This window comes from Poecile atricapillus, chromosome 2 (assembly GCF_030490865.1).
Source record: "Poecile atricapillus isolate bPoeAtr1 chromosome 2, bPoeAtr1.hap1, whole genome shotgun sequence".
In the NCBI taxonomy this organism is placed as follows: Eukaryota; Metazoa; Chordata; class Aves; order Passeriformes; family Paridae; genus Poecile; species Poecile atricapillus.
This window is the reverse complement of record NC_081250.1, coordinates 131,583,359-131,603,008: the sequence shown is the minus strand read 5'-3', so window position 1 is coordinate 131,603,008 and position 19,650 is coordinate 131,583,359. Positions and strand designations below refer to the sequence as shown.

Below are 19,650 nucleotides of genomic sequence, written 5' to 3'. Positions count from 1 at the left end.
TCAGCTGTCTGAGCAGCAGCATGGGCTCTTGTGCAGGCACTTGGGATGTGGTGCTGGGAGGTGCAGAGACTCCGTATCTCCCTCTGTCCTGCAAAATTCCCCTGGGGCTTTCAGCACCATGCTCAGGGATACATCTCCCTGCCAAGGGCTGGCTCTGCCCCTGCCAAGCCAGGACACAGCAGAGCAGATGGATTGATTACTAAAAGGTAGGTGGCAGATAAGGTTACTACTAGGAAACAAGCTTGAACTGTGCCGTGACACCTTTCACAATATAAATGCATCTGTAAAATACAAAGGTGAAGCAATCATTAAAAGGACAGTAATTACTGAAATGATAGGACAGTTACATAAATGCTGGAGCAATGAGTACTAGTAATTAGGGAATTTGTACTTACTGGCATCATCCATAAATTCAAATTCACCCCCTAATTCAGCACTAGTCAGGTGGTACTGGTCAGGGTCAGTCAGGGCACTCAGCAGAATCAATAGGACCACCGAATTTATAATCTACAGAGAGGAAAAAGGGAAAAGGATCAGTCTGTGAAAGTAATCAATGAAAAACCTCTGGGCAATACATACCCACCCTGTTTCACACCAGCTATGATAGAGACTGTTTTCCAGATGCACACCTATAGTATTTAACTAACACTGCAATTAATTTCTCTAAGTTGGTAAACAGGACTTACTTCTTCCCTAAATGGCAGCATGAAAATGAAACAAAATGTAATTTCATTCCAACTCTAGTCCACACCAGAAAAGTTACCACTGCTCTTTCAGACTATAAAGCATGTTAGCACATCCACCAGTCATTCTGAGATTATTACAAACAGGATCTGTAATCAAGGACTATCAGCATGGCAGAACTGGGGACAGAGCCTGTAAAATTGCTAGATGATCAAAGAGGAGCTCAATTACTGGAGAGGGCTGTGTTTTAAGGGGCCATGAGTGAGGTGCTGGTTCAGGTGAGTTGCTAAATGAGGAGGCCTGGAGGGGTGGGAGGAGGTGGCAACGTGAGCCCCCCGTGTCTGATGCTCAGTTCCTGTGTCATATGGCACAGGTGGGACATTCACATCCACCAGGGCATTGGCTATGAAATGCAGTAAGTGAATTAAATGCCAAGAATATCAAGTGATTCAGTAGAAGCGGATTGTCAAGTATCAGCTATGAACGGATCGGAGAGGTAGCCAAGAGCTGTATTTTCAAACAAATCTGAACAAAATGCTCATATCACTTTGAAGTGAAGAGAGCTAATTGCAGAAAAGAAGATTGCTCAGCATGAAATAATGCAGCCAGGCTAAAAGCTTATTCTACAGAACTAGGAAGATAATTGGTGAAAAAGAAAATGGAAAAAAGAAAACTGAAAACAGTATGCTCGGAAAGATGGATTTTATTGCTTCGTTTCTCACTTCAAACTCATCTTAATCTCATCACAGGTTACTAACAGCAACAAGAAGGTGTAGAAACACAGGTTATTTCAAGACATAATAGGCTAGAGAATTTCTCAGGTAAGATAAATCCTTTTTGATAGGTAAATTCCATCAAGTCTAGCTGATTCCAGATCTGTTAGCAATCTTTAAAACTGCTGAGAATAGTTCACAAGACAGGAAAAGAGTAAGCACAGTTTATGCATTTTCAAAGCAGGAAGGTCATGTAAGGAATTTCTAGATAGACTGTGAGATTTAAGAACAAAATAAGAACAGATAATCAAGCTGTCTCCCCATTAACACTTCAGGTTTGTATGGTCACAAGTTACAATCACCATGGGCTTGTCAAGGAGAAACTGTAATTAATTTATCTTATTTGCCTTCTCCGACAGACTAAGAGGCATTATGGACAGGGCAGAAACAGTAGATAACATCTCTGCAACTAAACACACCTTTTGACATTATGAGATTCTCATAAATGAGCAAGGAAAACCTGGTTTGGTTGAACATGCAGGAAGGTGAATGCACTGCCAGCTGGGTAACTGTACTGAAAGAACAGCTGCCACAGCTTTAAGGATTCACAACCAGCACAGAAGATACATTGATTAGTACATTAGATCATTTTCCAGTACTGTTGAGAGACTTGTTACTTCGTAACTTCTACCTTTCTCTAATATGCTGACAATGCCAAGTTATAAGCACTTTGGGAGACAAGATTAAAATGATTTTGACCAACTAGAGCAGAATTCCAACAACAGAGCACAATTCAGCACCAAAAAGCTGAAGGAGAAACACATTTGTGAAGAACTTCAGAAGAACGTGAGGCAAAAAAACACAACTCAGTGGAAGCCCATAAACTCATCCTTGGGGGTACACAGTGGTGGGCAGTGCTGCAGAAACCTGGGTATTAGATGCATAAACTATCCTCCCACTTGCCCTCCATACACCTCTGTAGAAAGGTTTCAAAGTCCTTCTAAAATGTACAAGGAAAAACCCTGGGGAGGATCCTGCATCAGAACAGAGGGTAGTCAGACATCTGGAATGTAGGACAGATAGGGAAAAAACTGGGCTTGCTTAGCAAGGAAAAGGTAGGGGGAGGTGCTCTCAGTCTTTTATTAGCAGAAAGGCAGGGAGAAAGAACAAGGCAACAGACCTTCCTCCAGATCCACTGGGTAGACAGATCTGAATTATAGCAAAAGAAAATTTAAGTCAGACAACACAGTGAACAATAAGAAAATAATCAGAGACTGTTTGGAGGGGGTTAGAGATCGTCATTACTGTATTTTTACACAGGACAGTTAAATAGCTTTATGTTGGGAATGCTGTAGCATGGTCTTGTCTTGGCTTTCTCTTGGTTTTGAAGACATCAGTTGACTATTGAAATCAAAGTTACACTCCATAAATCTTACAGGGTTTTAGCATTATGTATAACTCCATATCACAACCTAGTTCTTGTTTTATACTCCTTTGTGGAAAGCTAGAAGACATAAGCCAATAATAAATATGTTACCTAAGAAGAGTACTCAAAATATCCAAGCAATCAGAAACCATAAATGTATAGAATGTTGCTATTTTGAAGACATATTTTTTGAGTACAAGTACAGCCAAGAAAATTTATAAAATACTGACCTACGCACTCTACTTTCTCCTTATGGGTATGTCCTGATTCAGATTATGTGATTGTCAGCATTGCCTTAAATTCTGTATAAGACATAGCTTGTGTTTGCTTGATCTGAAGTCTGCTGCAGTCAGTAGGAATCCCTCTAATGCTCTTTAGGGCATTACTTTTCTATTCTATCAGTTTGTTCTCTTGAGATCTTCATAATCATCTGAGCACTTTCCAGCTGTGCTGTCAGCAGTGCAAGAGAATACACCACGTGTTTGTTTGCTCCCTCTTTCTCCCAGAAACGTGTGCAGAGTTGGGTGTATTGTGTTCATTAGGGTTTTCCTTTTGTTTTGAAAGTGATGTGTCTGTTGAATTTTGAAAAATGCTTTAATGCATAAATTCAGTGTGTCTAAAACTTACCGACGTAATGTTTTCCAAGGACACACAATCAAGGACAAGAGCATAAAAAATTATTCCCTGTTGGTATATGCACTTGGTATGAGAGCTGAAATCTCCATTCTAGGAAAAGCAAAAGTGATTCCTGTGCTCTTTTGATAGGGCCAAAATTTCCTTCAAGATGTTTTACATTCCTTCAGCAACAAATAGTGTAACAACCAATTAGCAATGCTTAGAAAGCATTTTAATTATGCAAAGTTTCAGGAAGCTGTTAAACTCTATACCTTCCCAGTGAGACACACTGTCCTCCTTTTATGGATGGAGAAAAGCTGAAACATGGCCATACAGCAGTGGGGTTGTAGCAGGATGCTCTCCCTGGAATGGGGTAAAATAACTCGAACAGTGTCCCATTTGCAAAGCTGTGAGTGGTAAATGAAGAAAGGGGATTCATGCTGCCTTTGGTGCTGAACAATGCTGAAGCCAAGTCTGACTCAATCCTGAAGTTAAACACACTGATAGTGAGATGAAAATGTGGTAGACCTGGTAAAATAAGTGGATAAAGGAACAAAGAAGTGACACTGCTGATAGCTTATCTAAAGCTGCTGAGCTGCCACAGCTGGCCTGCAGGCGAAATGGCTGACAGTCAATCACCCAGTCCCAACCTTGAACAACAGGGTCTTCTACCATACCCTGTGGCAGCGGCCTCAGGGAGACAAAGAGTTAACATTGTCCCACCCCAAACCCCTTGTGAAGGCCGGCCCAGGAGTTCTGATTGGGTTTGAGTCCCTGGGTGGTTTCTCCCTTGGTGTGTTTCTAATGGTCCCTGACCCTGAACTCCACCCTCAAAGGTGTAAACCCTCGGTTCTGTCCCTCAAAAACCCCTGCTGTGCCTCTGTTCGGGGCTCTCTGTTCTGGACCTGAGTTTGTTCTCATGCTGAATAAATGGTTTCATGAACGGGAGCCCGTCTCGTTGGTGTTTCATGCTGGTCCCCAGAACCCTGCTGCTTCCCTGGACGAGATCCTGAGGTTGCTGACTGCAACAATACCCCTTCTTGGAGTGCATGTGTGGAGACTTCCCTGAGTGGGCATGCCCTTCAAGGTTATCTTTCAAGGCTGAGTGAAAGAACTGGCCCGTGATCATTGATATGGGTAACATTGACCTGTTAATAATAATTAAATATCAATTAATAAACCTTTTTTGCTAGCTTTAATACAATTGCTTCAATATTGTTTCCTGGTGTACTATAATAGTTTTTATAGCTCCTATACTGCGCAGTAAATAATTCTGATTAAGATAGTTTTGTCTAATAATTAGAATAAAAATATATTTATCTATTTAAATACATATTATTCTTGCTGTCATTTATCCTGTGGGTCAAAGTTGTATAAAGGTTCAATTATATTTATATAATCCTTTAGACAACATGTTGACAAAGTCTGGGGTTATGACTGGCTCCAGCCATACCCAGACTCCTGTATGAGGACTTGAAAAAGCAAGGGCATCCTTTCTACACCCTGTGATTCAACAGGAGGGCTTCTTTAATAAACTTTATCTGAAGCTCCCATGCTGCCCATGACAGGTGTTCAATAAGAATAAATTGCAAGACTTTGCACTATCAAGTGAGAGCTGTGACCACTGGGTCCTACAGCTGATTGCAGCCCCAGTGCTAGCTGGGGCTCAGGAGGGGAGCTCCAGGGACACTAACAGGCCTTATTTGACCTGCACAGCCCCAACCTGGGCCTCTCCACACCCCTGCCCAAGGCCCAGGACCCCATCCAGGTCAGCCTGGGGTCATCAGTCTCTGTCCCAGTGGTACAACAGGATGCCAGCCTCCAGCCCTGCTTCCCGGGTGGGCCCTGTGAGTGCATCCTGCAGCTTGTCTCCAGTTGTGTCCCCGCTCCCAGACCTCTTTGCTTTGGGTTGTCCCCCTGGTTTATCACTGCCCTGCTGGTGGTGAACCCCATGATCAGCCCCAGTTCTGCTTCTGGGCTCAGTCCCTGCAGGATGGTGTTCAGCATGTCCTAACAACACAATGGACAAAGATCCAACAGAAAGTCCTAAATATGCCCAACTGTCCTCTTATTCTGATATGGAAATAAAATATTTATTTTTTAAAAATCTCAAAATCTTACTTCTCTGGCAGCCAGATGGAATTACATCCACTTTTTAATCAATGAAGGGGATGAAAATAACTCCTTTATAGAGACCAGAGAATGTATGAAGCCAAGGGGAAAGAGGAAATATTATGGAAGAGACATCCAGGTATTGGAGCAGTAACTGGAGTTCCTGCTGTGGGTTTACAAAACATAATTTCAGATTTCAGTAGAAGATACTTCAAACACAGCAACAGCTGTGTGAGGAAGGTGCATGCAGGCATGAGCAAGATAGGCAGCAGATGATGAGACTGGGACTGGCACCACCAGCCACTGATGCTGCTTCCACCTGCACTGTGATAAAAAACCAGCAGCTTAAGCACAATGTGAGGCAGTTCTGCTGGAGAGAACGTCCAGTGTTTAGGATGCAAGGACACAACCTTGTGTCTTCCACAAGCAGCATCCAGCAATTAGAAACTATATAATGCACTAAAATTTTAGACTTCTACCTTCAGTAAGTCACCTTTTCTCCATGTCATTTGTTCCAGAGGTCAGCAGAAACTGTAGCAACCCATGGGAATAAAATGCAAGGGAGAGGTGTCAGAAACCACTGCAGCAACAGGTGATCAGAAAACAAATATCACCATAAATTCAAATGTTTTGTAGAAGTGCAGCTGCGTGGTATCTATCCCAGCTTATCTAAAATAAAATTAGTTCCAGCAGGCCCTAAGAGCATGCCATTAACACTGATCTACTGATGATACCTAACTAATCAAAATAAAATAGCTTTGATAAAGGAGTTTAGAAGAGGAAATATGCTCACTTTAAACCAATACACTGCATTGAAAATACAGTGATGTTTCTATTGAAACATCTGTTTTAACAGTCTGTTGAAGTCTACAGGGTCCCCTCTACAAATATTCTACTACAGTTCTCAAGACTTTCTAATGCAATGAAGAGAGATACCTATATTTACAGGGAAAAAAAAAGAAGAGTCCCCCCCTCCCCCAGCTTTATTTCTATTAAGGGTTCAATTTATAACTGAATCCATGCATGTGGCAATCTGAGTGTTATGGGTGGTGAAAGATGTTTGTACAGGTTTAACTCTGTGACTGTTTTCAGCCTCACTGAACTCAAGAGAGATCCACTTAAGCACCCTCCTTAAACCTCAGCATTGGTGGAGAGCTAACTCCCTGCCTGTGCCCCTTTTTACAGCTCCACAGCTGGTTTCATGACACTGTGAAGCCCAGTAATATGCAAGAACTGGCACACAGAGTTCTACCATATTTGTGCATATCTAGCACAAAAGTGGCATGGTTTAGTATCTCTACAGAGATACTAAGGAAACAATTTGCCAAGGACATTAATTTTAGTAGTAAGAAATCATAAACTATTTTAGTAAAACTTATGAAAGTCTCAAGCAGAACCCATGTACCCTCACCTCTGCTTTAATTCTCTTAATTTTATAAGTTTAGGTACTGCTCTCTACAGAAATTATAGAAACAGAACTTCAGTCTTAAACTACTATTGCTCCTTGAAACTAAACAGAAAAGTATTTTCTAGCACTTGGATATTTGAGGTCAGTATCACTGTCAGAAAAAGTAAGAATGTATGGGAAATATCTATTTAAGTATGTCAATGCCTAATTCTCCCTATCTACCTTTCCCTTCTCACTAGACCTGTTTTTTGCATATTTTCTTCATTTTTTCTTTAGGCATAGAAGTTATTAATAAAAGCGAGAACACTTTCGTTCATCAAAAGGACAAAATATCTCTACAAAGGAAAAAAAAATCAGGCTCAGGATTTAACTAGCTCAGGGTAGATTTGCAATATCTGGGGTGCATTTCCCAAACTTCTCTGTTAGTGTAGATAATGAACAAAGGTTTATTGCCCCATATAGGAAGACTTTTCTATCTGTTCTCTGTCTCCCCCGTTAGGCAAAATTTTGTGTTTGTTATTGTTCATTGGGGGCTTTTTCTGATCTCTGACTGAAGAAGAGACAAGGAAGTAATTCCATCAATTAAGATTTTAAGCTCAGTGCTGTGAAGAGCAGGCAAATAGCACATGAAGAAACAAGAAACAAGATGTCCTTCCTGTGCACCCAAGTTTCTTGACAAGTCTCACAGCAGTAATTCAATCTCTTTTCCTTTCAGGGCACAGGAGCTACATCTGAGCACACCACAGCCACTGGCTTGAGCTCCAGGAATGGAGGAGCAGGAGAACCCTGGCTGTCAGAGGAGACACCTATCTCTTCTGCCGTGTAAGCCTTCTGCCTCATGCTAATGAAAATATTTCAGCTTTCCAGTGCTAGGGACAAGCTGCAGATGCGCAGTGATGCACAGTTTAACATGTGGTCCAAGTTAGAAACCCAGACACACTCAAGTATCTTTTCATCCAATGGAACACAACAGCCTGAAGGGAAACAGAAAGAGGTACACGTGAACTTGGGTTAAAAGGGAATCAATCCTTCCCTCCTTTGACCAGTGAAACTCATTATCAGGCATTATTACTGAAGCCAAAAGGTTGAATGAATTCGAAAAGGATGAGCTATATATTGAGGAAATGCAAATCACCAAAGTTATATCACAAAAGATCTTAAAAACAAAATACAAGCCTTCCTGCTTCAGGTGACTGCCCAACCTTAACATTATAGGAGAATAAAATAAAAAGTTGTCCCTGAACAAGCTGTTCTTCCTCTGTGTGTGGTTCCTCAAAGCACATGGTTCTGGCTGCTGTCTGAAATACTGCACTGGAATAGGGAGAGCATTAGGCAGGTCACAAGTAGCAATTAGGTTTTTATACTCTTGAATTTGAAGAAGATAGGGTAGAGTCTGCAATTCTTGTCTCTATTCTTCCATACTACTTATGAGAAGACAAAGAATGATCCAGGCAGGCTCAGACTAGCATATTACGAAGTCTGTATTATAGAGATCATATAATAGAAAGCTGCATAAAATATTTCAATCAGACTTTATATACAATTTCAGCTTTGATTGCTATGACACTAAACACTGAACTTTAAAGACTATGTTGATTAAATTGCTAGAGGAAGTCAAGAATAATTTACCAGCACTCTTCCATACAAATGACTCAAATACTGCCCACTGCCACCCTTTTAACAGGCTTAAAACCAAAACCACAAGAGGTCTGTTATTACTGAAATATGGTAATGGTTAAATTTATTAAAAAAAAAAAAAATAGATGGACAGATTTTGCAATATGCACATGAGAGGTTTCTGCCTCCCTAGAGACAGATTTTAATATGTTATATACTTGTGAGAGACTGAAATTTTATGGTTTGTGGCTTAAATATTATTATGAAGGACTTTTTGCCCATTATGGCAAAGCTCTATAAAGAAGCTGCAACCACCAAAGCCCTCCCCTCCCTGAAGATGCCTCCTGAGGGGAATTTGAGACTATGAGTTAAGATGCCTAAGGGAACTTGAGATAAGATAGAGGTGACACTATTGCTCAATCATCTCAGGTCTAGGGAGAAGCAAACAAGGCTGAGGGAGAATTAAGTATCCCACATAAAGCCAAACCCAGCAGCTGTCCTGAAAATCAGCTCTGGCTGGGTTTGAGGTGGGGGAGGCCATAGCCCACAGACTCATCTGCTGAGGCCAGGTTTGTACAGACTCCCCCCCAGCCAGGGGGGAGGAGGAGAGTTTTGGGTGTCTGGCATAAACTCAGGTCAGAGGGAGTGAACACCCATCCTCCCTTACACCAACCTGCCCAGCTGTGAAACCCCCAACCCCACAGGCCACATCCATGGGACTTTCACATGGGAGGCAGCTGAGGGGGTGTCATAATCCTTCAAAGACCCCCCCAAAGTGCTCCCCAGATTTATTCCAGAGGCCTTGCACCAGAGCACTGCACATGATGCAAAGTGATGCAACTTCTCCAGAGTCTTTTGCAAGAGATGAGTCAAACTTGTTCCCTGCAGGGGAGGTCCCTGGGCATTCCCACCTGGCCTGAGTACATATTAATCCATTGAACTCTGTGTTTTGTGGGACCCTTACCACAAAGCAGACCAGAAGAACAGAATCAATGGGTCACCATCAGGATCCATGGAGTGGTGGTATTTTCTACTTAATCTGTCTCTCTGTCACTTCTTCTCCCCCCTCCTTTTCCTTTCTATCTCTCTACCTCCCATTTGCTGTTAAATAAAATCCAACTACTGACTCTGGCATATGGTCTTGCTTTCACCCTAATTTGGGCAGAGGCATCTCTTTCATAATTTTAGTAACTGGATTGTAACATTATTTAATCTTAGCCCTTTCCTGATTTAAGGAAATAAGCTATTTGTTTACAAATTTATCAGTGGAGTCTTCATTACTTTTCCATTGTATTTAAAGAAAGTCTAACCTGTGTCTAAGGAAAGTCCTGAAAATGATTGCTGAACTCTTCTGCCCAGCCTCTAGGGAAATATTTATGGGAAAATATAATTATATATACAATTATATCATTGCCAGATTAACTCATAATTTCTCCTGGTTCAGGATGCAGTAGAGAACTAGTAAAGAATTGGTATGCAATAAACCCTTATCAGAAAAAGGGTTGTTCAGCTGGGATTTGTTTGGTTCTGCATTTGCCCTTGACTTCCAAAAATGCACGTTTGAGCCTTGCAGATGGACTGTGAAAGCTTGAGGGCAGAGCTGCTAAAGTGTGACTGTGATGTGAGCTGTGGCAGCTCCCACAGATCTAGACTTTTGTGTGGACTTGTGACAGAGGATGGGCCAGGCAACATCGCTGTAGCTGCTTTCCTGGGCTGGAGTGTCCAGGTATCCAGTGGCCCTGGCCAGCACATTCTGTGTCCTACACCCACAGCAGCACACAGTGCTGTCTGTGCCCAGAGTCCCTCCAGCCTCTTTGGACATGTGCCACTGCTGGGAGGACAGTGTCTGGTTTGAGAGCAAGCCACATTCGACCACTTCATTAAAAAACCAACACCAAAACACACCAAATCATTGATCCATTATTCTTATGTAGCCACCACAGGCAAGATGTGCTTGCACCCTTGAAGCACTCTGCAACCCAAGGCAGGGATTTAGTTATGCAAGGAAGAAGTGGAAGGTTGGTACAGTACAGATAATTACTGAAGTAGTAAAGAACATGATCACATGTATCCTGTCTGTCTGGCCACAGCTGTTTCACTGTTGGGAAATTCAGCTCTCCAAGGTGAAAATCTCCCACAAACCTGTGTTTCTGCCAAAAGCATTTGTCCTGTCTGTTTTAAGCAGCTTAATATATCTCTGGATAGAACAAGAACTGGCTCAGCACATACCAGCAACAAAATGAAGAACAGTCACAGCACTCTTAAAACTCCTTTCAAGGCTGAGTACCAGGATAACAATAGAGCTGACTGCAGACACCTGAAAAAGAGCTGACCCACAGGAGGTCCAGGAAGAGTGCGCTATGCTCAAGTCCATATTAATTCTCCAGTGATGCCTCCCTGGCAATTCATGTTACCCAGGAGCACTCTCTCACACCTTCAGACACAAACATGGGGTTTCGCTTCTTACTCTGCTACTTGGAGATTTGGGACTTTAAACCTCCAGCCCTGCAGGAGAACAGCACAGAAATTACACTGCACGTTTTTAAGCCTTGGCCACTTTAAACTTCCAGAGTTTTACAGTCAAAGCACAAGCCCCACAATAAAACAAGAGAAAAAGAAAGCAATCAAGGAAATTAATTCCTGGCTATTTTGCAACATCCGTTCCATATGTCCAAGAATATATAAGACTAATTGCATTTTCACTGACGTCAGTCTAATCAACGATCAGTTTAGGAAGCTTAATGTGTTCTCCTCTGGCTCACTAGGAGATACATATTAACCTTCAACAGAACTTCCAAGCACATTTTACTTGATTAATGTTAATATCTCCTCTCCTTTCTATAAATATATTCATGATTTTTTGTATAAAAACCCAAATGTAATTATAGCATACTGAACTCTTAATGGGATTCTTTCCTTCAACAAGCGTTTATGTAAACTTGTGCTCCTCTTACAACCAACCATCTGTTTTCTCACTGGAGGGAATTTATTATCCAACTGAAGGCCTTAATAAGAAAAAAAGGGTATTTTGCAAAGGTTTGCTGTTTCTGAGCTGATAATTGTATTGATTATTGAGACATGAGACAACTGTGTCATTATCAAGACAACTGATGCAGATTATCAGCTGTCATTGCAATGATTACATACTCAATGAAATATCCTACCACGGTATTTGGGGATATAAGAAAAACTGCCTATGTTAGGGGATTAGAGCTTAAAGACATTTTCATAAATCCTTGTGTTGTGTCAAAGACTAATAAACAGTTCAGTAAGTGCAAGGGCTGCCCAAAAGATATTTTCAAGAAATTTTATTCCTTCAATGACTTAAAAGGTTTTTGCAAGAAAAAACATTTTTAATAAATGTTTTAATGTCATACTGATGTATGACAGAGTCTGGGACAGACTAATAAAATGCTGCTCCTACTGCTCTCTGCAGCACAGGAAACACACCAATCTGGCTATTTTCACCTAGAACAGAAAGCACAGGTAACTTGGGGCATGGTGTACCAATGAACCCATCCTTTGTCCAGATAACCGTTTTGGCCTGTTCAGGGATGGATTCTGTCACCCACAGGTGAGTGATTAGGCTCTTTGCAAGCTATCTTATTGATTGTGCCATTTAAATTCCTCCCATTTGTTACCTTATTTTGTAATTCAACTAAAGGGTGCCTGAAGTATAAATTGGAGAAAAAAGATGGGATAAGGTCCTGCACTGCAGAAACCAACCTGGGCTTGTGCATAGCACTGAAAAGTTGTTTCAGGAGTTTTCTTGATGCTATTCTTGAAGCTAATAACTGTTATATTATTTAACAATATATCTTTAGAAAAGTTACAATCAGAATGTGGTTATTGAGAAGGTCCTTCAGATAAGATCATTTGTTCATGCTAATGATCATTAGTGGTCTTTATTCTTTGCTATGAGATACCTAAAATGCATACATGTGCTTTCAGTTTGTTAAGAAAATAACATACAGGTATGTCAACAGGTATTTGAGTGCAGAATCAGTCATTTTTACCCTTGGTCTTGGAAGATAATGGAATGGATGTGATACAGTCCAAGGGCATCTACTCTGAACCTCCTCTGACTCCAGTCTCAGCAGGATATTCAACATGTACATCAAACATCAGGGCAGCCTGTAAAAGTAAGATTCATACTCTCCTTTATTCATAATGAATTCCAAGTTTTTTCTCCACTCTCTTTAACAGCAAGCGTGTGCATAGGAAGAGACTAATGAGTTGGGAATGTTACTGCTTTTTTTCCCCACAGTCTTGTCTTTCATCTTATGAAGTACAGACAATAGGAAAACTAAAGATCATTTTATAGAGATGGTACTTGGGACATAAATATTTAATCAATTCAGCCATTTCAATTAGAAGAATTTGGAATCTCAAGTAATCTCACATTATGGCACCTTCACTTGCTAGTGGAGAAATTTCACATGTTGCTGCCACTACGTCTACCAAGGGATGGGAATTAGGAATGTCACTGGTACCACCCAGCTCGTTCCCCTGAATATACAGCCCAGGTCTTGGCCATGGAGGGACAAACACCTGGTGAATCCACAGCAGGCCCTTTTCTGCAAGAATTCTTTCCCCAGAGCCACCAGTACTGGTCTGTGTTTACCACCTCACTGGAGGTGGTGAAGGTGGCGTTGCAGGATAATCCAACCCAACCCCCAGATATATCACACGGGCACAACAGGGGAAGTGACATCCCTGGATGATATAAAGGAACTGACCCTTCAGTGAGCTGGTTACTATGACCCCTTCATACAAACATGAAGTTGAAAATCCTTTCTTTTTAGCCCACTTCATTCCATATAGAAAGAAAGCAACCTAATTTTCTAAGTAAAACACAAGGCCTCATATCTGTATTCATGAAAATTCCCACAACCTGACACTGAGATAACACATCAGGCTTTCTAATTGTTCCATTTTGTTCTTTTCACAACTTCAGCTCTTTTTTCAGTTTTCAAATTCTCCTGATTCACACAGGTTTGAAAATAATCAATAACTTCTTCTTAGAATTTCTTAATTTTCCCTAAAAGAGCCTTTACACCCTGTTCAAGGGACCCTCAGTTACAACTGTTTGCTGATGTGAGTAGTCTCAGTGTAAAGGTTGCAGGAGCACAGACAGGGCAGCTTGGAAGGATCCAGTGAGAGATATTTTGTTTACATGAGCAGCCACTGCTGATCTCTACCCCCTGCCAAGTAAGCCAAGATTACTGAAATCTTCTAAATGGTATTTAAGCACATTGCCATACATGCTGCTTTGCATGAGGCTTGAAAAATACCAGGACATAAATGTGGCGTAGTCACAAAATATACATTTTCATTCTCCTTTTGACATAAGATCAAATGGACTCCACCAATCTTGTCAGGGTGTTCAGCCCCAAATCAGTGAGACCATAGCACGTTGTGCTTTTCTTTTGCTTTACAATATAAGTCTACTACGACTACATTTTTTTCATCATTAGGATTCAATCCTTTTATTAAAAAATTACTGGGACAGAGATAGATATTAGACATGTTTTCAGCAGTATATTCAGAAAAATCCAGACTGAAATGTCACAACTAGCAGTTCATGCTGAGCTTTCCACAAATAGCAGCTCAAGCATTTAACCTACTCCAGCTAAAAACTTCGGCTTGCTCTATTTATGTTCTTACCGCACATCCTTCAGTGAGAGCCACACAACTCGATAACTTGTGGTTATAAAAGGTTCTCAGCCTTCCATTAGCTTTTATTTTTAGCCCCTCACTGTCAGGACCTCAGGGAGTGCAGAGGGAGGGCTGCAGCTCCCCAGGCATGGCAATGGCTCCTGGGGTTCCTGGGGAGGAGCAGCCTGTGCCCAGGGCACTGCTGCACTGGGGCAGCAGCAGGAGACACTGGGCACACAGAGCACAGCAATGGAGGCTCCTTCTTCTATTGTTTATCTTTTTGAACTTGCACCTTATGATTTCATCTTCCCCCCCACCAAAGTCAGTCAGAAATAATCAAAATTCCTGTTATCCCAGATGGTGTAAGTGGATCCTCAGCGTGTGCAGAAACCCCACTGCCACTGCCAGGAGAGTGGAAAATCCTTCCATGACATTGTCAGCATATCTGATGTTGTTCCTTCTTCGTGTTTTAGACAAGGAAAGTGGAGTCCATTTCCTCAGGAAGAAGACATGCTGCGTTTATAAATGCTGTCACTGACAGGGGTGTTGTTATTCTGACTCACCAGCACTGACTGGGTCACTTGGAAACAGAAATGCCAGTTGTCCCCCAGACTCCAGCACCCACTGGAGATCAAAACTGAAGTTGGCTCATTTCAGCATTGACACTGCCCTGAACAGCACAGTGACAAAATTAAGCTGTTGGAAGTGACTTTCTAATTTCACTTAGTTTGTCTTATTTTTAAATACTTTTAAACATTTGTAAGACTTTTGTGCCCCAAAATGTTTCTGCATTGCTATTGTGACCTCTGATTTCATGTTATAATAAAGAGGACAGTCCCTCTCAGATAAAGCCCCAGAAATTAATAACCAGCAAACCAAATTGGTCCTCAGGTTTGAAATAAACATTAACCCCCAGCCAGCTAGATTACTGACATTTTAATCCTCAGTATAATGTTTGTATTTAACATTGCAGCACCCCCTTTTAAGCTTTTCTCCCTAAGGCAGCACACTAGTTCCTGAAGTGTGGGCTATACTGCAATCCCATTAGATATTCTTTTCAGGAAATTTCCCCTGACTACTCCAACCTTTACAAGTTATTTTTTTCACTGAAGTACCTCAGTGCTCAGTGACAGTATGCATATTGCATTATTATGCTATATTGCAATATCATGCAGTGGTTATATTACTCTAGATGTACTGCCAATGGCTCTACCAGGAAGAAACTACTGAAACACAAGAGCTGTAGAAACATTAGTATTCTGAGATCCATTATGTTCTAAAATAACGTTAAATATTTATTTCCCAGCTATTGATATGTTATGAGACCACTGGAAGTGTCTGTGTCTGCTGTGCTTGTGTGGGGAAAGCACACTGTTCCTGCCCCTTCCTTTCGTGGACTCCAAGTGCCCTCAGCTTCCCTCTCCCCACTATTTGTAGGGCTGCAAACACCCAGTTAGAACACCATACCTGAAGAGCCTCCCAGCTTATTGATATGGGGGTGGAATGTTGAGACACAGCACTGATGCTGTGCCAGCACTGCCCAGCAGCAGCCAAATCCCGGGTGTGTTGATTATCAGCACCCTTGCAACTCCCAATCCACAGCATGGCACTGGGAGGGTTGCTGTGGAATGATGAATTCCATCTCAGCCACTATTTTTCCCTATATACTCAGACATTAAAAATTCTGCCTCCTGAAATTGTGCTAACTCCAAACTGTGAAAATGTGAAAATGTCAACATGTGAAAATGTTGTGTTAAAAGTCTGCCAAAACTTTTCAGCTACTGCTTTTTCCTCCTTCCGATGCCTGTACTACTGAATCGTTGTATTCATGGTCATAGAATTAATAAAATTTACACTTCACATGTAGTGAGAAATGAAAAAGCAACAAGAAAACTACTCATTCTCTAGGTTCATGATTTTCATCAAGTAATTTCCTGTAAAGAAAAATGGCCAAGAGTATATAGAATACATGCCGGTGTTGCAAAAAAACAGAGGGTTTTTTAACTTTGAAGTAATGTTCATAGGTCATGTGTGGTTTGGAGTAATGCAACCACCCAAAATACATGCACAGGAAAAAAAATGCCAGCAGGACAACATCTATTTTTTTGTTAACCCTCAACATCACATGGTAACCAAACCATAATTGTTCTTCGGAGCCAAAGAAATCCATTTGTATACGGCTTTGTCAACCAGGTCTTTCAACCAGGGCCATTCATTCAAGGAACTACTCCTTCCTCACTTACTGTTTCCTAGCATAATAAGCAATCAAAAAAGGTTTAGTATTTATTACCTACATGCATTTAAATACCTATTCTTAATGATCAAATTTAAAACTCAAATGAGGAATAAATTGCAATAGGGAAGAAAGAACAGAAAGAAATGTGTACTGTATCCATACCATTTGAAGCAATTTAGAAATTCACCCTGAAAAAGTAATGAAAGCAAAAGAAGCAAGAGGTGTAAATTAGGAAATACCTGCTCATAGGAAAGGAAATTTAAAACCAGATTTTTGCAGTAAAATACTATGTGAAGTTGGCCCACTGGCATTTAAATGTTTATAAGAGATTAGGTAACAGTCTATCAGGCTTTTTTTTTTGTATCCAAGCCCAGGTGATGCACTTCCCTCTTCCTCAAATAACTTTAGCTCCACTGAACAGCTAAAATATCTGTATCCCTGTCTCTGTGGAGCCAATGTGAAAAGGCTTCATTCAGCTGAAGGCAGAAAGAAATAATAACCACCCTAGAAGAAATGTTCAAAAGCTTTCAGGTCATATTACAAGTTAGCAAAACTTAATTGCAGCCAAGCAAAGAGAGACATCTTTTACAATACTGTCAGTATTGTAGATACTACAGGCTATGGATGTTGCCATTAACCATATTTTATTAAACCAGGAGCAAGAAATGGTTCAACTAATGCACAATTTTCTCAGTGGCGAAATACATATTTTACAGGACATAAACCATTTTATATGATTTCTAGGATATAAATGTCAACCTAGATTTTTTATTACACTGGTTGAATTTATTTAATGAGCTGTCCTACAGTGGAGGCCAGCCCTGCATGTTTCACTTGCTTCTGCAGGGAATTTCAGTAGTTAGCAAATAAGCCCGAGTCTAATCTGCTTCCGTCTGCAGTCATTTGAAAAACGATGCTTGGCAAACAGCTCTGCACAGCCTTGCCATCAGACGGAGACTGATTCCTCACCCCAAGAGACGGAGCAGGCTGAGAAGTGCGTCTCCGTTATCTACAGCAATCAACCAGTTCTTTTTATTCTGAAAACCCTGCGACCGTGGCTGGACCAGCTCTGGGAAAACTGCTTTTCCCACATCGCAAAGGATGGAGAAACAATTGTCAGAGAGGAACTGATGGCTTAACGTGGCTCCGAGTCTTTCCCAGGGCCAAATAAGCCTTTGATACTGATGGTAAGACTAGTGCCTCCAGGGTAAATTCCTCACTCAAGTCCTACAATCAGAGGAAAGATGTCTTTCTAGTACCTGCGAACAGCTGCCTGGAAGGCTTCAGCTCCCTACCTGGCAGACTAAAACACTGCTGCCAAACGATTACCTACGACAAGAGCACCCGACTGCTTCGTGAAGCGGCGACCAGGGATGATAAAACACGATTTTCTGCAGGGGCCGGGCAGCCTTGCTGGAGCTAATGCACCGGCGGGGCCCCTGCGCTGCAGCTAGCCCCGGCCTGAGACCACCCCCAAGTCTGGGGAAAACCCTCACTCCAGGGGTCTTCACTCATCCCATTTTCCACCCACACACAGCTTTTTGGTTGAGCCCGTGTCGGTGCGCTGCATGTCCCGAGCCCTGAGCACACGCACGCCTCCTGCCCCAGTTCCAGCCGAGCCTGTGCCATGGGCCGGGATGAGCGGCGGGCGCTGCCTGCGCCTTTGGCGGCTCCCCCGAGCCCCGCCTGGGCCGCAGCCATCGGCATCGCCTCGCACGGAGCAGCCCCGCGGAGCGGCCCCGCAGCCGGTGCCGAGCGCCCGGAGCCAGGGACGCGCTTACCAGGTACCAGACGCCGAGGATGATGGTGCCGGTGCGGACATGGCAGCACAGGCAGCAGCTGTTGGAGTAGAAGCGTGCCCAGGGCGAGCTCAGCATCTCGGCGGCTCCTCGGGGCTCCGGCGCTCCCGTCTGTGTCCGCGCCGCTCCGCGGGGCGGGGCCGCGCCGGGGCCGCTCCTCCCGGCGGGCGGGACCCAGGGGCCGGCCAGGCGGGCGGGGGGAGCTCTGCGGCTCCTGCGGCCACCTGGACCCGCAGCGAGAGCCCGGAGCAGCCGCTCGGAAGCTCGGGAGGGGTTCGGGATGCGGAGTCCGGGCCGTGCAGCGAGCTGGCAGCCTGCCCCCAGCACTCCTCGGGGGATGCTCCCGGGGGGATGCTCCTCGGGGGATGCTCCCTGCCGAGCCGGCTGAGCCTGGAATGAGCCCGGTGAGGACGAACCTGCTCGGCGCTTCCTTGGCAAAGCTTGCAGCTCGTCTCGCAATTCTTGAGTGGCAAAGCAGTAGAAATAAACTGCATTTCTCTAAAAGGAAAGATAATATCGGAGGAGGTCGTGGAATGTTTTGAGTTAACCCCAAATTCTGCAGCGATAAACATTTGTTTTCTTTCACAGTGCCCTCCTGATCCACTCCCAAAGTTGCTGCTGTTGGGGTGGCTGGAATTTCCTCGTGTAACTGATATACAAGGTAACATTAAGGTCATTGCCACTACCTGTAGTTAATGCCCTGATGATGGTGGGGTGTGGGGGGACCCAGTCCTGCATATTCAGGCACTGATGCAGATTTGAGCTGAACCTCCTAGCAAGCATCTGACTCTTCACGTTTTATTATTTGAGGCTTGCATTGCCCTCCAGATGAAGTAATGAAGAAAATACTGTCAGGAGGCCTATATGTCTACCCTGACCCTAAGCATAATTTATTTACTGCCATCCATCTTGGCTTGCTACCAAATTCCACAATTTATCATCAAAATATAACATTGAAAAGTACTCCAATGCTCCCCTATATGGTGGCTTTGGGGCTCTTCATTATTTCATACATACATACATCTGCATGGAACAGGAACTTCAAGATAAAAGCTAACTTGGCACAGACTTAACATTTCTAGCTATGCTTTATGCCTACTTATAAAGCCACTATAGTAAATTAAATTAAAAATACTTTAAGTAGGAACTTAGCATAACCTCCGGTTTTTGTTTGTCCTTTTGGCAAGGGGTTGGCAGGGATTTTTGTGTATAAAATGAAGAGCCACTTAGAACTGAATTTATAATTTTGACTAGATTCTATGCATAAGCCAAATATTTTCAAGATTCATATTCAAAAATGAAACTAAAATTCTTGTAAAATGAAACATCAGTATTGACAAATATTCAGGAGGCCAAAGGAAAATCACAAATCATGGGGTCTC

At 42.5% G+C, this 19,650-nt stretch overlaps 1 protein-coding gene across 1 annotated transcript in view; it reads right to left on the bottom strand.

Moving 5' to 3' along the window:
* Nucleotides 1-18,405, bottom strand: part of LAPTM4B (lysosomal protein transmembrane 4 beta) — a 57,552-nt gene extending 39,147 nt beyond the window's left edge. The window contains exons 1-2 of the mRNA XM_058832899.1: nucleotides 18,251-18,405; nucleotides 396-507 (exon numbers count right to left, since the gene is read on the bottom strand). Of these exons, the coding sequence (XP_058688882.1) occupies nucleotides 396-507; nucleotides 18,251-18,346 (208 nt within the window). The 5' untranslated portion in view covers nucleotides 18,347-18,405. The remainder of the gene's footprint in view (nucleotides 1-395; nucleotides 508-18,250) is intronic.
* Between the last annotated feature and the right edge of the window lie 1,245 nt (nucleotides 18,406-19,650).